Here is a 19,440-nt window from a genome sequence, read left to right as displayed (position 1 = left end):
TGTCTGTTAGATTGAGCTCACTATGAGTATGTATATTGGTCCTGGCTGTGCCACCTATCTACCTCATCTGTGTTGTCTCATATATTTTATTTCTACTTACTTGTGTTATTTGATTTTATAATTGTATTTAATAAACTTAGTTTTATTTACTGAATCTGCCTTTTAATGAAGCCTTCTTTATAGGCATTTCCTTCTTCAAAACTTTTCATTGCAAATGATGATTCAGACCAATGAAAACCTGGAAAAGCAGTTACAAGCAACATCATCCATACCATCTAACAGGGGCATACATAGAAATCATTGGGCCCCATTTCAGAAGTTCTATTTGTGCCCCACATCCCTACCCAACAAAAAAATATTCGGTGGGATCACAGAAGACTACGGTATGTCTCACAACTTTTCAACCTTTACAAATTAATTCTAATCCTTGTGAAGCCACATGTTCCCCTTTTATTCCACCCATAAACTATGATGTCAACAAAAGTGCCCCACAAATACAGTATGATAACCCCACAGTAGCTTCCTCCACAATACCATCCACACGCACAGTATGATGACCCTACTGTACCTCTCCTCAACTACATCGGCAAAGTATGATCACCTCAACACAGTATGATCCACCAACTGTGACCTCCACAAAGCCCTCTATACAGTATAATGGGCCTACATACAGTATAATTGCCCCCACACATCATCACACTAGCCCTCCACACAGTGTGATGGAGCCCACACAAACCTTCAGACTGTATAATTGCTTGCATACAGTATAATGGCCCCTACATAGCCCTCCATAAAGTATACAGATTTCAATATAGCCCTCCATATAGTATAATGGGCCACATAGTCCTCCATATTGTATACTGCACCCCATAATCATCCGTATAGTATAGTGCACTCTATAGTTCTCCATATAGTATAATGTACCCCCATAGTCATTTATATAGTATAACGCACCCCATAGTCCTCCATATAGTATAATGCACTCCCCATAGTTCTCCATACAGTATAATGCGCTTTCCATAGTTCTCCATAGAGTATAATACGCTCTCCATAGTTCTCAGTATATTATAATGCAATCCCCATAGTCCTCAATACAATATATTGTACCCTTTAATCCTCCTTACAGTATAATGCACTCCATATAGTCCTCCATGTTGTACAATTAGATCCCCATAGTCCTACATATAACAATGTATTCCCCAGTCCTCTATACTGTATAATGCACCTTATAGTCTTCTATACAGTATAATGAACTCTACTAGTCTTCCATATAGTGTAATGCTTCTCATAGTCCTCCATACAGTATAATGCACTCCCCATATTCTACCATACAGTATAATGCGCTCCCCATAGTCCTCCATACAGTATAATGCACTTCTCATAGTCTTTCATACAGTATAATGCAGTTCCCACAGTTCTCCATACAGTATAATGCTCTCCCCATAGTCCTCCATTCAATATAACATGCTAACCATAGTCCTCCATTGTCCATACAGTATAATGCACCCACATTATGCACTCCCAATAGTCCTCCATAGCTTACAATGCACCCCCCATAGTCCTCCATATAGTATAATGTGCTCTCTATAGTCCATATAGCATAATGCGGTCCCCATAGTCCTCTATTCAGCATAATGAAGTATAATGTATTCCCCATAGACCTACATACAGTATAATGTGCTCCCCAGTCTATCACACAGTATAATGCACTCCCCATAGTCCTCCATATAGTATAATGCACTCCCCATAGTCCATACAGTATAATGTCCCCAAAGTTCTTCATACTGTATACTGCATTTCCCATAGTCCTCCATATTGCATAATGCACTTTCCATAGTCCTCCATGTAGTACAATTTACTCCACATAGTCCATACAGTATAATACACATAGTCCTCCATACAGTATAATGCACTCCCCATAGTCCACCATAATCTATACATTATAATGTACCCTCAAAGTTCTCCATACTGCACCTCCCATAGTCTTCCATATAGTATAATGTACTTCCCATAGTCCTCCATATATTATAATGTAATCCCCATAGTCCATACAGTATAATATACTCCCCATAGTCCTCCATACCTTATAATGCACTTCCCATAGTCCTCTATACAGTATAATGCACTCTCCATAGTTCTCCATACAGTATAATGGACTTCCCGTACTTCTCCACACAGTATCATGCGCATTACAGTATAATGCATGCCCCATAATCCTCCATAGTTCATATAGTATGATGCATATAATATAATCCGCTCCCCATAGTTCTCCATACAGTATAATGCACTGCCAATACTTCTCCATAAAGTATAATGCACTCTTCATAGTCCTCCATAGTCCATACAGTATAACGCACCCTCAAAGTCCTCCATACTGTATACTGCACTTTCCATAGTCCTCCATATTGTATAATGCACTTCCCATAGTCCTCCATATAGTATAATATACTCCCCATAGTCCATACAATATAATGCGCACACAGTCCTCCATACAGTAAAATGCACTCCCCATAATCCGCCATATTCCATATATTATAATGCACCCTCAAAGTTCTCCATACTGTATACTGCACTTCCCAGTCTTCCATATAGTATAATGCACTTCCTATAGTCCTACATGTAATCCCCCATACAGTATAATGCACACACATACCTCCATACAGTATGATGCACTCCCATTAGTCCTCTATATACTATAATGCACTCCTCATAGTGCTCCATACAGTATAATGTACTCCCCATGGTTCTCCATACAGTATAATGGATTTCTCGTACTTCTACTTACAGTATAATGCACTCTGTGAATTCTCTCTGGCTTCCCTCTGGTGATTACTGAAGGTAGTGGAGCTGGTCAGATTGACAGAGGGGTTGCGAGTTCTCTTTCTGGGCTACCTCTGGTGGTTACTGGAGGTAGTAGAGCTGATCTGATTGACAGAGGCTTGCCACCTGATAATGAGGAAGACGATTGGAGATCTGGGGTTTCTGATTGGGATTTAAGGCAGCTGACTCCCTCTATCCCTGCTGGTGATTTTCTTCCTGTGCCTTCTGAGGTCTGATGTCTCCTGCTCTGTCCCTGCATGGTTCAGCTAAGTGATTCATTTACTATTCTGTTTGCATTTGATCTGGTTTTGTCTATCTCTGCTTTGTGTGGGACAGCCAGCTCCGGCTGGGGCGGTGCTGAATCACCACCCATATGTTAATGCTTGTGCCAGTTTGCTTTGTCCCGTTATATTGGTCTCTTTTTGCTTGGCTTTCAGAATATACCAGAGTACTGATTTAGTGGGGGTGAAGTCGTGCAACTTCAGTGTTTTTGTGCATCAGACGTGTTGGACTTTTTGCAAGGTTTTTTGCGTTATTGCAGACAGCATCTTTCCTTTCTTTTCTAGTTAGTGTGGGCCCATCATTTTCTCAGTCTATTTTCCTGCCTGCGTTTGTGTTTTTTTATCTTGTCTCACCGACAATATATGTTTGGGGGCCATCTATTCCTTTGGGGTCTGCTCCGGGGCAGTTTAGATTTCCCCTTTCCTGCTTAAGGCTTAGTTAGCACTCCGGTTGTGCCGAGGCGTCTAGGATCATCGTAGGTACGCTCCACGGCTACTGCTAGTTGTGTGGACAGGATCAGGGGTCTGCAATCCACTTAGTTACCAACCTCTCTGGTTTTCTGTGGCTTAGCCTGGGCCTGTTATCCTCCTCGGTGACCCATTCATAACAGCACTCCCCATAATCCTCCATACAGTATAATGCACTCCCCATAGTTCTCCATGCAGTATAATGCACTTCTCATAGTCCTCTGTACAGTATAATGCACTTTCCATAGTCCTCCATGTAGTATAATGCACTCCCTATAGTCCTCCAGTCCATACAGTATAATGCACCCTCCTCTATACATTGTCATGACCATCACAATGTACTCATTGTTTTAAAAAAAAAATACAATACTCACCTCTCCTCCTTATTGCCCCGCTGCTTAGGTCTCTGCAGCAAGCTTTCTGAAGCGCCTGCATATCTCAACACAGCGGGCACCATGTAGTGATGTCATCGTGCCCACTGCACCTAGACATCAGAGGAAGAATGATGGGAGAGGTGGGTCAGCTGACGCTCCCACTTTCATTATTACCTTAAACTGCATTGGCATCCAGGGTGCCGATACAATTGAACGTGTGATGACAGGCGGAGGGGGGGCCCGGTGTCACCGCTGGCATCGGGCCCTGTTCTGCCTTCTTCCACATATGACGCTGTGTGGATTCCAGTATACGGTTTAACCTTTCATCCACTCCCAGAAACAAGACTGTATGGGTGCTTAAGTCTATATTTATTGGGATGATATGGACAATGGGAGATGATAGAATCATATAGAACAATATAATTGTAGAGTTGGAAGGGACCTCCTGGGCCATCTGGTCCAACCCTCTGCTCAAAGCAGGATTCACTAAATCATTTCAGACAGACGTCTGTCCAGCCTCTATTTGAAGACTTCTATTGAAGAACTCACCACCTCTCGTGGCAGCCTGTTCCACTCATTGATCACTCTGTCAAAAAGTTTTTTCTCATATCTAATCTGTGTCTCCTCCCATTCAGTTTCATCCCATTGCTTCTAGTCTTTCCTTGTGCAAATGAGAATAAAGATGATCCTTCTGCAATGTGACAGCCCTTGAGATATTTGTAGACAGATAACAGATGGTAGACAGATATTTGATAATAGATGGTATAGTAGAACACAGTAGTAGATGAGATCAGGGGTTGTTGTACAAAGTTGTAGATGATATCGGAGTTTGATGAACACAGATATGGATGATTCAGAGATTGTTGAACACAGGTAGGGATGATTCAGCAGATTGTTGTGCAAAATGTGGATGATTCAGGTAAAAACTATAAGAATCAGATAATGCTGCATGTCAGTACTGGTAGATAATATACAATACACAAATACTGGCAGGTAATCACAGCAATACAAGGTACTATCACAACAGTAGCAATGATACAGGATGCCGTTATATCGGTAACATGCATTAGAAGCTGAGCAATACAACATACACAGCAGTGCAGTTAAAGAGAAAGCTATCCAAAATAACTAATGGCTGCCAGCTTTGCACTCACTGAACAGAGGATGCATAACTATCATGCAGTGTACTAGCATTACAGGAGCTGAACACGCATTGCAAACATCATGAGGCATGCATTATGGCCAGCTAACACAGATGCATAGCATAGTTTACATAAATGCATTGAACTTTACCGGAATCCGCTTGTAAGCAATGGTTTTGCAGAGAGCTGAGCAGATGTGAGCTACTCAGAAGATGCTGAAAATGGTTACATGTTGTTGACCAGGGCAGGAAGAAGGGGCGGTTATGAACAGTTAACCATTTGGGGAACAGAAGATTCCAGCACATGAGTAAGAAAGAGAAAGGCAACTATGACACCTACTTGCGATAGCTGGAACAGCACTAAAATATTGTGCTGCACAGAATGGGCAGAACAGGCCCCCTTGGCTCACGAGCCCCATAGCAGCCATTAATGGTACACCACTGCAACCTAGCATCATAGCCACACTAAAAAGAAGCAGTTGCAGCTGTCAGGTTAGGGGCGAGTTAATTAAAGGGGGTATTTTGTGCTGCACTACAGTATTTGTTGGTGCTGGATCACATTTACCATTGATGTAGCCCAAAAATTCTGTGATAAGTTGCAACATCTTTTTTGGCACAAATCACTTTACACAAATGTATTATTCATGTGTAACAAAAAGAACAAATTAGTGAAAGTCAAATCTACCAACGTATAAAATTATTTAAACTGTAAGTTAAAAAAGTTAGGTGTCTGACTTTTTTTTTCCTTTGTTTATAAAAAAAAAAAAAAATCACTTTTTTTGTTTTCCGGTTTGTTTTGCATTTTTTATCCCAGTATTATATGGTAAAATTAGCTCCATAGTACAACTCATCTCACAAGAAACACACACACACATCCTCATCTGGGTGAGGTAAAAAAAAAAGGGAGGAAGAGAGAGAAGAGAGAGAAAGAGAAAGAAGAGAAGGGAGAGGAGAGAGAAGAGACAGAGAGAGAAGAGGAGAGAGAAGAGACAGAGAGAGAAGAGGAGAGAGATGGGAGAGAGAAGAGACCGAGAGAGAGAAAAGAGAGGAGAGAAAGAGAGAAGACAGAAAGAAAGAAGAGGAGAGAGAGAGAAAGAAAGAAAGAAGAGAAGAGAGAGAGAGAAAAGAAAGAGAAAGCAGAGAGAGAGAAGAGGAAGAGAAAGAGAGAAGAGAAAGAGAGGAGAGAAAGAGAGACAGAAAGAAGAAAGAGAAAGAAGAGAGAGAAGGAAGAAAAAGAGAAGAGACCGAGAGAGAGAGAAGAGACCAAGAGAAAGAGAGAGAATGAAAGAGAGAATGAAAGGAAGAGAAAGAGAAAGAAGAGACAGAAAGTGTTAGGGATGGCGGAACGCACCAAATGATAAATAATAGCAAGTGCGTTCCCCGCCCGGGGTCCACTGTGCAGTGGTGTTACGCTGCTGCTATGTAATGGCAGACGCACAATATGGCGGTATAACGCACGCAGGTTGAACGTCACCCTTGTGCGCAGGGCGGAGTCTGTTACTTCACAGACGCACCAAAGCGTTAAACACAAATGCTGAGCCTGTTGAGCTCACAGGCCTCAGCGGAATGCACGCACGGTATATGGTCACAGGACTCTGGTCCAACGTCCTTCTAGACCTACAGTGCGTGCGGCGTCGCAACCGCGGACGCCAATAAGTACTGCTGACTGCAGCGCGGCGACAGACACTGCCGCTATACGACAATGCCCAATAGACACACTGTCGGACGTTAGTACCGTGGATGATATGCACTGTGACCTGTAGCTTGCCACTGACTGGCGCTGACTCTATAACTACTTCCCTATCCACATACGTAATATCAGAAGGAGGGGAATCTTAATGAGTCACTTGCAAGTCCATGCATCCCTCATTCATACAGGTAGCAACTAGTCTATACTAGCGCATGGCGGCTTTTATAGCCGGGACCTTCCGGAAGCGTCCAGATCCCTGAGATGGACCAATCAGATCTGGAGAAGGACCTGAGCATGTGACTCCCGATCTCCAATGGGAGATCGTCTCGTGAGCATGCTCAGTGAAGTGACGGAAGGATTTAGCCTCTGGAGTGGCTTGCTGCTGAGCAGCCTGTGTTGCTATTGCTGGCCCAGAGGTGACAGCAACAGTCAGACCCACAGAGCAGGTCTGAGCAGAGCGTCGGCAACGACAGGGCTGCTGAGCAAGCTCCTCTGCAGTCGATGGCGAAAGGGAGAACGCTGAATGCGAGGCTCTGGATTCCTGCTGTGCTGCTGCAGGAACCTGACGCCTAACAGAGAAAAAGAAGACAGAGGGAGAGAAGAAACAAAACGAAAAATGCTGCGGTCATTAAGGGTTAAACAATGCACCACAGCGCCATAATTGGCTTAGTGGCTGCTCCCTAGTACTGCAGCTCAGCTCCTAGTCAATTGATCTGATATCGATATCGCAAGAGTGGACACGAGGTTTCCTATCGTGCTGCCGTCACCCAGGACTCTAGTTGCTTTTCACAAGCCCCTGCTGCTGGTGCGTGTGTACTCCAGCAGTGGAACCGCCGCCTGTAGGGATTCAAGGCTGCACAAACTACATGTCCCATGATGCACCGGGAGCCCCGCCGTGCTGCCTGCACTAGGCCGACCCGTGCGCGGTGCCCCTCGCTCTCACTCTCATAGTACTGCTCCAGTCTGGGCACCAGGGGCGCAGGTGTCGGGTGTAGTCGGCGGCCTCGGTGGTGTCTGCGCCAGGGACGGAGGAGCCGCATCTCCCGGAGACACGTCCGGTCTCGTCACCTCAAGGATGGAAGACCACAGGTAGCAGCAGCAGCCAGTTATGTAGTGGTCCTGCGGATAAACGCCATGTCTGTACAGGGAGGGACGCTGCCTCCAGAACAACTACAAGTCCCAGCATGCATGCACTGATTCCTTGCACAACTAGTGCTGCACACTATAAGGGGCAACCTCCTGTTCTCGGGGGGCTAGTGCCCCACCAGAGCTGGCCATAGCACCCATGTGTCAGCCATAAGATTAGTATTATTATTACTGTTTACTATTATAGTTTATATGACACATTTACATTATATCGTTACATATCGATCATTATTACATATTGCTACATATTCAGCCTTCACATTTACTGAAGTGTAATACAAAAAAGGAATTTAAAAATTCAGTATATAATATAATTAGTTTTTTATTTCTCGTGTTATACTTTAGGTCAATGTTTTTGTTTTTTTTTTCCTTTGCTGGTATACCAAGTCCGTTATCCGATTATATATGTCTGACATAGGTGAAAAATAGCAACATTGTAAATTTGACCTAATCTATTTTTTCCTAATCCTTGCCCACTATGGCCGGGCTTCACGGTCCGTATACAGGTCGCTATGCGCGGAGTGATTGCAGGTCTCCTGACTCAAATTTCCGGCCTTGTTGGGGCTGTTGTTATAGCACAGACTAATAACGGTACTGGCGGGTTGTGGATATTATTATATTTTTTTCTATAAATATTTGGGTTATTTTTTTTTTAAGTTTTAAAAGTACATACCGTATTAATTTTTAACTGGTTTATTTAACTTTTTTACTTATAGACGTTTAGTCCCCAAGGGCAGGGACAAAGCTTGATGCGCAAGATCTTTATCCTCCCAGCAATCCTCTGTATACAGACAACTAGTCAGGAGGGCAATATTAGCAGAGGGTTGTGTACAGAGGGTTGCTGTGAGAACAAAGAGCGTGTTAAAGGTATTGTTTGATGAACCCCTGTATTTACATTTAAAGGTTTGTCTGTGACTTGGTTGTGTTTTTATTTATTTTTTTACTCACTTTATAGCCTAATATGTTACTGCACATGCCTAAACAGTCCACGTGCTTTGTGCTACCACCTTTTGGAAGTACACAGCGACACTTACATTGAAGAAATGGCATTACTCGTAAGTAGATGCACTAGAATATAAAGTAGAAATACCGTAATACTATGTTACTTTTCTTCATTTCCACAGGCCCATCATCCCACAAAACAGCGATGCCAGCAACCTGCCCATGCCCAACCTGCAGCCTCGGCACCAGGAGCTCATTCCTACACCATTTGGACCCGTAAGTAAAAGTTTTTGACACTTTAAGGCCGTGTGCCCACGTTGCGGAAACGCTTAAAAAAACGCTAATAAAACGCATCCCCATGGAATCCTATGGGATTCCGCAGTTGCTGTGCCCATGCTGCGGATTTTTCCACTGCGGAATCGCATAGCGGTAAAATCCGCAGCATGTCCATTATTTCTGCGGAATTGTGGCGATTCCACCGCCATAGGATTGCATTGAAATGCTCACTTTATGCATGTGTCTATGCTCACCATGCGTGAAGTGAGCGCTTCATATGCGGATGGTACCCATTGGTCTGGAGGAGAGGAGACTCTCCTCCATGCCCTGGGTACCATATTCCTGTTAAAAATAATAAAAAAAAAAAAAATAGGGATATACTTACCCTCTGTCGGGCCCTGGAGTCCTCCTGGGCCTCAGCGGCGCTGCCAGCAACTTTCTTTCCCAGGGATGCATTGCGCGAGACTGCTACGTCATCAGAGGTCATTCGCGCAATGCATCCATGGGAACGGAAGTTGCCGGCAGCGCCAATGAGGGGCGGGAAGATTCCGGGGACCAGCGGGAGGGTGAGTATATCTCTATTTTTTATTATTTTTAACATTCTATCTTTTACTACTATTGATAGGCAGCATCAATAGCAAAAAGTTGGTCACACTTGTCAAGCACTATGCTTGACAAGTGTGACCAACCTGTCAATCACTTTTCCAAGCGATGCTTCAAATCGCTTGGAAAGCCCAAGCTAAAAACACTTGCAAAACGCTTGTGTTTTGCAGGAAAACGCATGCGAATTCCCCATGCGTTTTATCCGCAGCGGGGAGTTGCGGAAATGCTGTGGACATTTCTGAATCATTACTGCAACGTGGGCACTTAGCCTAAAATTGCTTCATACGCTTTTGAAGAATATTTTCCAAAGCAGATTTTCCTGCATATTTCATGTTGAAAATCTGCAAAATTTCCTCAAAGTAATGTGCATGCAGCAGAAGTTTGACTCTGTCCCACCCTTGCAGGGTATTTAGGGATCTGATGTCTGAGATCCCCCCCCCCCCCAACCAATAGTAGCTTTTGAGCTGGTGGGACGTGCCATCACCTGGTAATTTTCTGCTCTGTGATGGTGGAAGTGAAAATGTTAACGTTACAGCCGCGTTATCTTCCACTCCAAACTTGTCACGTCATGTGTTGCTGATACAGGAAAGCACTTTCCACGTACCCTGACCACAAAGTTGTGTAATGTGTTTGTACACCATCACCCTTTACTGGAAATAAGGGGCCAACAGCTTAATGCCTCTATCCCATCAACACTTGTCCATCACAGTGAATACAATTCGCTGCACTGCATGGTAATAGCACTTCCAAGTGACTGGCTGCAGCCTGTCATGTTGGTCACCGCTGCAGCTAGTGATTGGGTTAAGCGTCGGTTAAGCGCCCATCCGGCTAACACAGGCACTCCCTGCTGTCTGCCCCATGCCTACTATGTCGGAGGATGCTGCACCCTTAGTTTCTGCCCAGCAGCAGATTCTCATCTTATCTCCATTTTGCCTGTCCCCTTCTTTCTGCTGACGTTTTGCACTGTGCATTTTCTTTTGTTTTTTTTAGCCAAATAGACTTGCATTTAGGAATAAAATGGCATCCATAACCTTTGGGGCTAGTTTAGTGTTTGCCTGCTAAGGCTACGTTCCCACGATGAGCTTTTAGTAAGTTTTTGGATGATGCAGATTTTCTGCACCCTTTAAATAAAAATGTTACTTGTATTTTTTCAAAAATATGCAGCGTAAAAAAGCTCACCAAAAACTCATCTTGGGAACATGGCCTAAAAGTAGGGAATGAGCTTTCCTATGAGTGCTTTGCTCTTCTCGATGGGCCGTAACCCTTCATTTATTCCAATCCCTTTTCAAGATCAACTGAAAACCAAAGACAGATCCTGTCATTATGGCAGCAGCTTTTTCCGAGTGGGAGAAGTTGATTTACTGCATGCTGATGTGTCATCTAGGATCCTGACGAGGCAGTTCTGGGAAGTTTCATTTCCCATTTTTTTTTTACATGTTAATCTTGTAAAGAGAGCAATTTCTGTTTTGTTTTTTTTTCTGTTTTAAATCTAAAACCAATGCACTGTGCAACACTGTCCACATTACAGAAGTATGCTAAGAGCCGAAATATATGAAGATTTAAAAAAAAAAAAATAATATATATATATATGCATCACTAGGCGAGAGATCACCTGCAAAATTTGGAGAGTTTCCAATCTCTCGGAAACAGGCTGCTGTCAGCCACCACTAGGGGGAGCTAAATGCATACACTTACCAACTGTCCCTGAACATCTGCTTCGGTCCGTGGGGAAGGGGGAGAGAGTCCATCTGGACTCTGTGAATAGTTGGCAAATCTCCTGGGCACCCATCAAGTCATCCTGGATGGCAGTGACTACATTACAGGGAACCTGTCACTAGGTTTGTCCCATACGAATTATGGCCATCGCCTTTCAGGGCTGATATACAGCATTCTATAGTGCTCTATATCTGCCCCCAATCCGACCTGTAACAGAAGAAAAATAACTTTCATTATACTCGCCTGGGGGGTCCGGTCCAATGGGTGTCACTGGTCTTGGTCTGGCACCTCCCATCTTATGATTGCCGCCCTTCTGCTTGCTTCATGTAGATGACTCGTCCCTGCATCATCCACACAGTCTCCCTGGCATCGCGCTCCTGTGCAGGCGTACTGATCTGTCCTGTTGAGGGCAGAGCAAAATCTTGCAGTGCGCAGGCGCTGGACTTCTCTGATCTTTCCCGGTGCCTGCGCACTGCAAGACTTTGCCCTCAACAGGGCAAATCAGTACGCCTGCGCAGGAGCGCGATGCCGAGCGGACTGTGTGGATGATGTAGGGACACGTCATTCACAAGAAGCAAGAAGGAGGACGGCATCACAAGAAAATGGAAGGCATCGGACCAAGAAGAGCGACACCCAGCGGACCAAACCGCCCCACAGATGAGTATAATAAGTTATTTTTCTTCTCTTACAGGTCAGATCGGGGGCAGATATAGAGCACTATAGAATGCTGTAGATAAGCCCTGAAAGACGGTGGCTGTAACTGGTATCGGCAAAACCTGGTGACAGGTTCCCATTAAACAAGAAGTGTAGTTGTCCTAATTAATCCTGTCCGGCTCGCAGAAATCCTGCAGAGAACTAAGGGGTAATTGGTAACAAAAAAAATCGCCAAGACAGAGATGGTTAATAATCATTTTATTCTCAGTGAATTACACAATATATTGCATATTAAAGTCCTTTCAGAAAACGAAGTGTAAAACATAAAAAAATATAGACACACACGGTAATAAGTATTTGATACACTGCTGATTTTGTAAGTTTTCCACCCACAAAAACATATTGCATAATTTTGAAATTATCATAAATGAAAAAAATAATAATTTTTGACAACCAATGGCGCTGTGTGAGGGTATAGCAGCTGCAAATTAACAGACTACGCCACCTATTTGTCTGAATATTAAAACAATTAGAAATAAAGCAAGAATTTGCGCTAAAAATACCCACATAAGACCACTCTCTATAGGGAAAGCGGAGATTGATGCCAGAAAATTTTTTAATATGCGTCTATGTACTATTAACACCCCTTAGTGCTGTGGGGGGGTGCTATAAATAAGTCGCTGTAAAAGGTGAGTATCAGTCTAAAAAATATATAAAAAATATAACCAGTCTCACTACCCAATGAACATAAATGAGTCTGTCACTAAAGAGAAAAAAACATACTGACCGTCCAGGTTACTGTTCATACCATGGGCGATAGTAGCAATCTTGAGTTCAGAACATAGCAACTCCTCTCCTGATGGGCTTTGATGAATTCCAGTGGTGGTGTAATGTTCAGTCCAAAAAAAGCAGGCTAATAGTGGGTAGAATCCAAAAAGGTCACCTCTGCTATAATCGCGGGCGATGCTCCGGCCGGTGGCAATCGCCCAATTCCCCCAATGTTGCACTTCCCGTTATCAGTGGGACATGCAACGGAAGACGCGGTTAGTGCCGGCAAGGTACAGGACCTTGCGTGACGTCACAGTCACGTGATGAAACACGTGACCGGCTTAGAAAGACTGACAGGATCAACAACCAATCCTACGCGTTTCGGAGGCTTACAGCTTCCTTCCTCAGGGATGATTCCTGTCATTGAGGTGACACATATATACCCAGCCCGTGTGATGTATTAGTCCTATTTGTTGAAAGCAAATAGTTCGATCTCGCTATTTAAGCCATTTGGTCTGAGCGTGTTCATTTTAAATATCCACTCACTTTCTACTTTTGACATTTGTTCAATGAAGTTACCTTTTCTCCAGCTTTTCTTAACTATTTTAATACCGGTTACCGTAATACCCTTAATAGAACCTCCATGATGTGTAACAAAGTGATTAGAAAGAGGATGACCAGTAAATTTATTAGTAATATTGCAAAGATGTTCCGCAATTCGTACCCGCATTGGACGAATAGTTCTTCCAATGTATAGTTTACCACATGGACAGATTACCCCATAGATAACCCCTTTTGTGTTGCAATCAAAAAAATTAATTATATTGTTCTCAATACCTTTATTAATAATCATTTTTTGTTTCTTAGTGTTTAATTTTTTACATGGTCCACATTTCTTACATGGGAAAAAACCACTAAGAAGGTCTCGTTCACCATTAGTTTTTCTATTTGGAACTCTTGGGATTGAAGGTGCTATCAAATTCCCAAGATTATTTGCCTTCCGAAAAATAAATCTAGGATACGTGGGCAATAATTCCCCAATAATTTTGTCATTTTGTAAAATATTCCAATGTTTACTGACAATATTCCTAATGATCCTGACATTGGAATTGTATTGTAAAATAATCTGAATTTCATTCTTGACAAAAAAAATCATTAGGAATACGTTCTTTTACAGGGTCCAATAGTTGGTCTCTTGGTATTTTTCTAACCATTTCTGTAGTTTTTTCTTTTTTTTTTAGTAGAATGTCAGGATCATTAGGAATATTGTCAGTAAACATTGGAATATTTTACAAAATGACAAAATTATTGGGGAATTATTGCCCACGTATCCTAGATTTATTTTTCGGAAGGCAAATAATCTTGGGAATTTGATAGCACCTTCAATCCCAAGAGTTCCAAATAGAAAAACTAATGGTGAACGAGACCTTCTTAGTGTTTTTTTCCCATGTAAGAAATGTGGACCATGTAAAAAATTAAACACTAAGAAACAAAAAATGATTATTAATAAAGGTATTGAGTACAATATAATTGATTTTATTGATTGCAACACAAAAGGGGTTATCTATGGGGTAATCTGTCCATGTGGTAAACTATACATTGGAAGAACTATTCGTCCAATGCGGGTACGAATTGCGGAACATCTTCGCAATATTACTAATAAATTTACTGGTCATCCTCTTTCTAATCACTTTGTTACACATCATGGAGGTTCTATTAAGGGTATTACGGTAACCGGTATTAAAATAGTTAAGAAAAGCTGGAGAAAAGGTAACTTCATTGAACAAATGTCAAAAGTAGAAAGTGAGTGGATATTTAAAATGAACACGCTCAGACCAAATGGCTTAAATAGCGAGATCGAACTATTTGCTTTCAACAAATAGGACTAATACATCACACGGGCTGGGTATATATGTGTCACCTCAATGACAGGAATCATCCCTGAGGAAGGAAGCGGTAAGCCTCCGAAACGCGTAGGATTGGTTGTTGATCCTGTCAGTCTTTCTAAGCCGGTCACGTGTTTCATCACGTGACTGTGACGTCACGCAAGGTCCTGTACCTTGCCGGCCCTAACTGCGTCTCCCGTTGCATGTCCCACTGATAACGGGAAGTGCAACATTGGGGGAATTGGGCGATTGCCACCGGCCGGAGCATCGCCCGCGATTATAGCAGAGGTGACCTTTTTGGATTCTACCCACTATTAGCCTGCTTTTTTTGGACTGAGCATTACACCACCACTGGAATTCATCAAAGCCCATCAGGAGAGGAGTTGCTATGTTCTGAACTCAAGATTGCTACTATCGCCCATGGTATGAACAGTAACCTGGACGGTCAGTATGTTTTTTTCTCTTTAGTGACAGACTCATTTATGTTCATTGGGTAGTGAGACTGTTATATTTTTTATATATTTTTTAGACTGCTACTCACCTTTTACAGCGACTTATTTATAGCACACCCCCACAGCACTAAGGGGTGTTAATAGTACATAGATGCATATTAAAAAATTTTCTGGCATCAATCTCCGCTTTCCCTATAGAGAGTGGTCTTATGTGGGTATTTTTAGCGCAAATTCTTGCTTTATTTCTAATTGTTTTAATATTCAGACGAATAGGTGGCGTAGTCTGTTAATTTGCAGCTGCTATACCCTCACACAGCGCCATTGGTTGTCAAAAATTATTTTTTTCATTTATGATAATTTGCCACTATTTCAGCTAGGCTGCTGTGTTTTTATCCATTGATTGTATATATTTATTTGTTTTTATTTTTTTCATATATATATTATATACATTTTTCTCCCTTTTGAGTTTTTAAAAATGACTAATTTATGGTCAGATAGGAAGGAAAGGATCTATAATATACAAAAATTCTTTCATTTACCGCAACAAGGTTCACCCATTGTTTCTACAAAAGAAGACCTTGATCTGGTTATTAAAAAATTAAAATCTTTGGAACAATATTTAATAAAAGAGATGAGGGATTTGTGGGAAATAGCCACATTGGAGAGCTATTTATCATCTAATTGTATACCCAAAGGCTTAGTGGTCTATAAGCCCTTAACAGGTGATATAGGTGATCCAGATACTAAATTGGAGTGGGATGCTATGTTTGAGGATTTTTCTAAACGGACTATGTCATTTATAATAGAGAAGAGAAAAACTGGTTTGATGACTATCCGCCAGGAAATCTCAAAACTTTTTGAAGATTTAAAACCTTATGAGCTACATCCAGAAATTATTCACTTATCTAATAACATCAGAAAAAGGATAAAATCCAAGGAAAAAGAAATTATAGAAAGGAAACGTAGAAAATTTGGGAGGGATTTTTTGACTACCGGTAACAATTTGCATAAAGATAGTCATAACCCCCCATTTAAATCTCCCAGTTTATTGGTAACCCTTGATGAGACACAGGGGGTTGAGAACTCTTTCCTATCTTCAAGTGACAGGTTCTCTATACATCTAACTTCTGTTTTTGAGCAACCGACAAATAGTGCGATTGTTGAGAACAATAATTGTATGGATTCCAATATAGAAAATATGAATAATGTAGAAGACCCCTCAGCTAACTCTACACCGTTGCCTTCAGTCAGCACACATAATAGGTTTTCAACGTTAGAGAATATGGGGATGATTGCTTCAAGTCCCGGTCATGAGCAGATTCACCAACCACCTATAATGAAAAAGACAAATAGCAATAGTGCTACATGTATCAAAGATCCTAAGAGCACAGCTGAAAACGAAGCAAAGCCATCTTCCGTTTTTTCAGTTGGCCCAAAAAAACGCGTAAAAGAGGTTGTAGGGGCGGGAAATCTACCAAAAAAAAGAATAAATTATCATCATCGCAAATAACTCTTCCTGCTCCTCACCAACAAAAAATTTTCAATCTTAGTGATCACACACTTGAGGACAATGAGATTTGTCTATTAAATAAAGGCTTAAAATATGCTCCTAGTGTAGGATTTAATAAATTTCAGGCATTCGTTGGTATTAAAATGTTTGAGAAAACTGGCTATAAAAAAATATTACATTAAGAAAAGACTATCCGGTACTGATTCGGTAGATCAACCAACTACAGCGAATGTATATATACACACTGGATTAAGAAAAAAATCCAACTTTAATCCTATTCAGGAGTATTCTGAGGCATTTGACGCCTTTCAGAATAATGTTATACAAGACATTAGGAAGGTTTCAGACAAAAGGTGCAACAAATTTAAGCACAATCTGTCAAAGGAAGAAGAGAAGGCCATCAGACAAATACAAAATAACAAAAATGTTACTATTAGGCCTGCCGAAAAGGGGGGTGGTATTGTGATTTTGAACACGACAGATTATCAAATTGAAGCCATGCGGATTTTAGGGGATACACGGACATATCAATCAATGGAAAACGATCCTTCAGATTCCTATATTAAAGAAATGGGTGAGCTTATAAAAAATGGCTTTGAAAAAGGCTTTTTAAATAAGCAGGAGAGGGACTTTATTAATACCCCATTTCCAAGGGTTCCATATTTCTATTACTTACCAAAGGTGCATAAGAACCCAACTAATCCACCGGGAAGACCTATCATATCGGCTATAGGGGGTCTCACATCAAACTTAGCGAAATATGTGGATTGTCATTTACAAAAATTGATTCCCACTCTCCCTATGTATTTAAAGGATAGTACCCACATTTTGAAACTCTTAAAAAATGTGGTATGGCAGGACCACTATATTATGGGGACCCTGGATATCACTTCATTATACACTGTGATACAAAACAAAAAAGGGTGTGAATCAGCCGAGTTCTTTTTGTCCAAGGACAGTGCGATACCCAAGGAACAGAGAGATTTTATTCTGGATTGTATTGAATTCATCCTAACGCACAATTATTTTAAATTTGGGGTGAACTACTACTCCCAGAAATGGGGCACAGCTATGGGCACAAGATTTGCCCCTAGCTATGCTAACCTTTATGTGGGAAAATGGGAACTTGAGACCATTTATATAGATGGGGAATTACGGTCAAATTTGGTGCTATGGCGTCGTTTTATCGACGACATTTTTTTCATTTGGTCAGGGGGTGATATTTTATTAAATGAATTTTTAAGTGATCTAAATAAAAATTGTTATTTTTTAAACTTCACTGCAAACATCAGTCATAAAGAGCTAAATTTTTTAGATTTGAGGATTTTTATTGAGGAGAATACCATTCAGACCCAAATATATCACAAACCTACGGATTCAAAAATTTTTATTTCTCTAGATAGCTGTCACCTTCCGAAATGGCTTCTAAATGTCCCTAAGAGTCAGCTTATTAGAGCGCATAGAAACTGCTCTAAACAGCAGGATTTTGAAAAAGAAGCAGAGTCCATGAACACTAAGTTTAAATATAAGGGATATGATGTAAAAGCATTGGAAAAAACTACAGAAATGGTTAGAAAAATACCAAGAGACCAACTATTGGACCCTGTAAAAGAATGTATTCCTGATGATTTTTTTGTCAAGAATGAAATTCCGATTATTTTACAATACAATTCCAATGTCAGGATCATTAGGAATATTGTCAGTAAACATTGGAATATTTTACAAAATGACAAAATTATTGGGGAATTATTGCCCATGTATCCTAGATTTATTTTTCGGAAGGCAAATAATCTTGGGAATTTGATAGCACCTTCAATCCCAAGAGTTCCAAATAGAAAAACTAATGGTGAACGAGACCTTCTTAGTGGTTTTTTCCCATGTAAGAAATGTGGACCATGTAAAAAATTAAACACTAAGAAACAAAAAATGATTATTAATAAAGGTATTGAGAACAATATAATTGATTTTATTGATTGCAACACAAAAGGGGTTATCTATGGGGTAATCTGTCCATGTGGTAAACTATACATTGGAAGAACTATTCGTCCAATGCGGGTACGAATTGCGGAACATCTTCGCAATATTACTAATAAATTTACTGGTCATCCTCTTTCTAATCACTTTGTTGCACATCATGGAGGTTCTATTAAGGGTATTACGGTAACCGGTATTAAAATAGTTAAGAAAAGCTGGAGAAAAGGTAACTTCATTGAACAAATGTCAAAAGTAGAAAGTGAGTGGATATTTAAAATGAACACGCTCAGACCAAATGGCTTAAATAGCGAGATCGAACTATTTGCTTTCAACAAATAGGACTAATACATCACACGGGCTGGGTATATATGTGTCACCTCAATGACAGGAATCATCCCTGAGGAAGGAAGCAGTAAGCCTCCGAAACGCGTAGGATTGGTTGTTGATCCTGTCAGTCTTTCTAAGCCGGTCACGTGTTTCAACACGTGACTGTGACGTCACGCAAGGTCCTGTACCTTGCCGGCACTAACCGCGTCTCCCGTTGCATGTCCCACTGATAACGGGAAGTGCAACATTGGGGGAATTGGGCGATTGCTACCGGCCGGAGCATCGCCTGCGATTATAGCAGAGGTGACCTTTTTGGATTCTACACACTATTAGCCTGCTTTTTTTGGACTGAACATTACACCACCACTGGAATTCATCAAAGCCCATCAGGAGAGGAGTTGCTATGTTCTGA

The 19,440-nt window shown here is 41.4% G+C and overlaps 1 protein-coding gene across 1 annotated transcript in view; it reads left to right on the top strand.

The window, feature by feature from the left end:
- Positions 1-7,132: 7,132 nt before the first annotated feature.
- LOC141097909 (uncharacterized) overlaps positions 7,133-19,440 on the top strand; it is a 52,837-nt gene continuing 40,529 nt past the window's right edge. Inside the window, exons 1-2 of the mRNA XM_073585423.1 lie at positions 7,133-7,863; positions 9,045-9,138. Of these exons, the coding sequence (XP_073441524.1) occupies positions 7,850-7,863; positions 9,045-9,138 (108 nt within the window). The 5' untranslated portion in view covers positions 7,133-7,849. The remainder of the gene's footprint in view (positions 7,864-9,044; positions 9,139-19,440) is intronic.

This window comes from Dendrobates tinctorius, unplaced genomic scaffold, assembly GCF_039654945.1.
Source record: "Dendrobates tinctorius isolate UK_male_01 unplaced genomic scaffold, ASM3965494v1 ptg000086l, whole genome shotgun sequence".
Classification (NCBI taxonomy): domain Eukaryota; kingdom Metazoa; phylum Chordata; class Amphibia; order Anura; family Dendrobatidae; genus Dendrobates; species Dendrobates tinctorius.
Note: the sequence above shows the minus strand (reverse complement) of the source record. Positions and strands in the feature narration are given on the sequence as shown.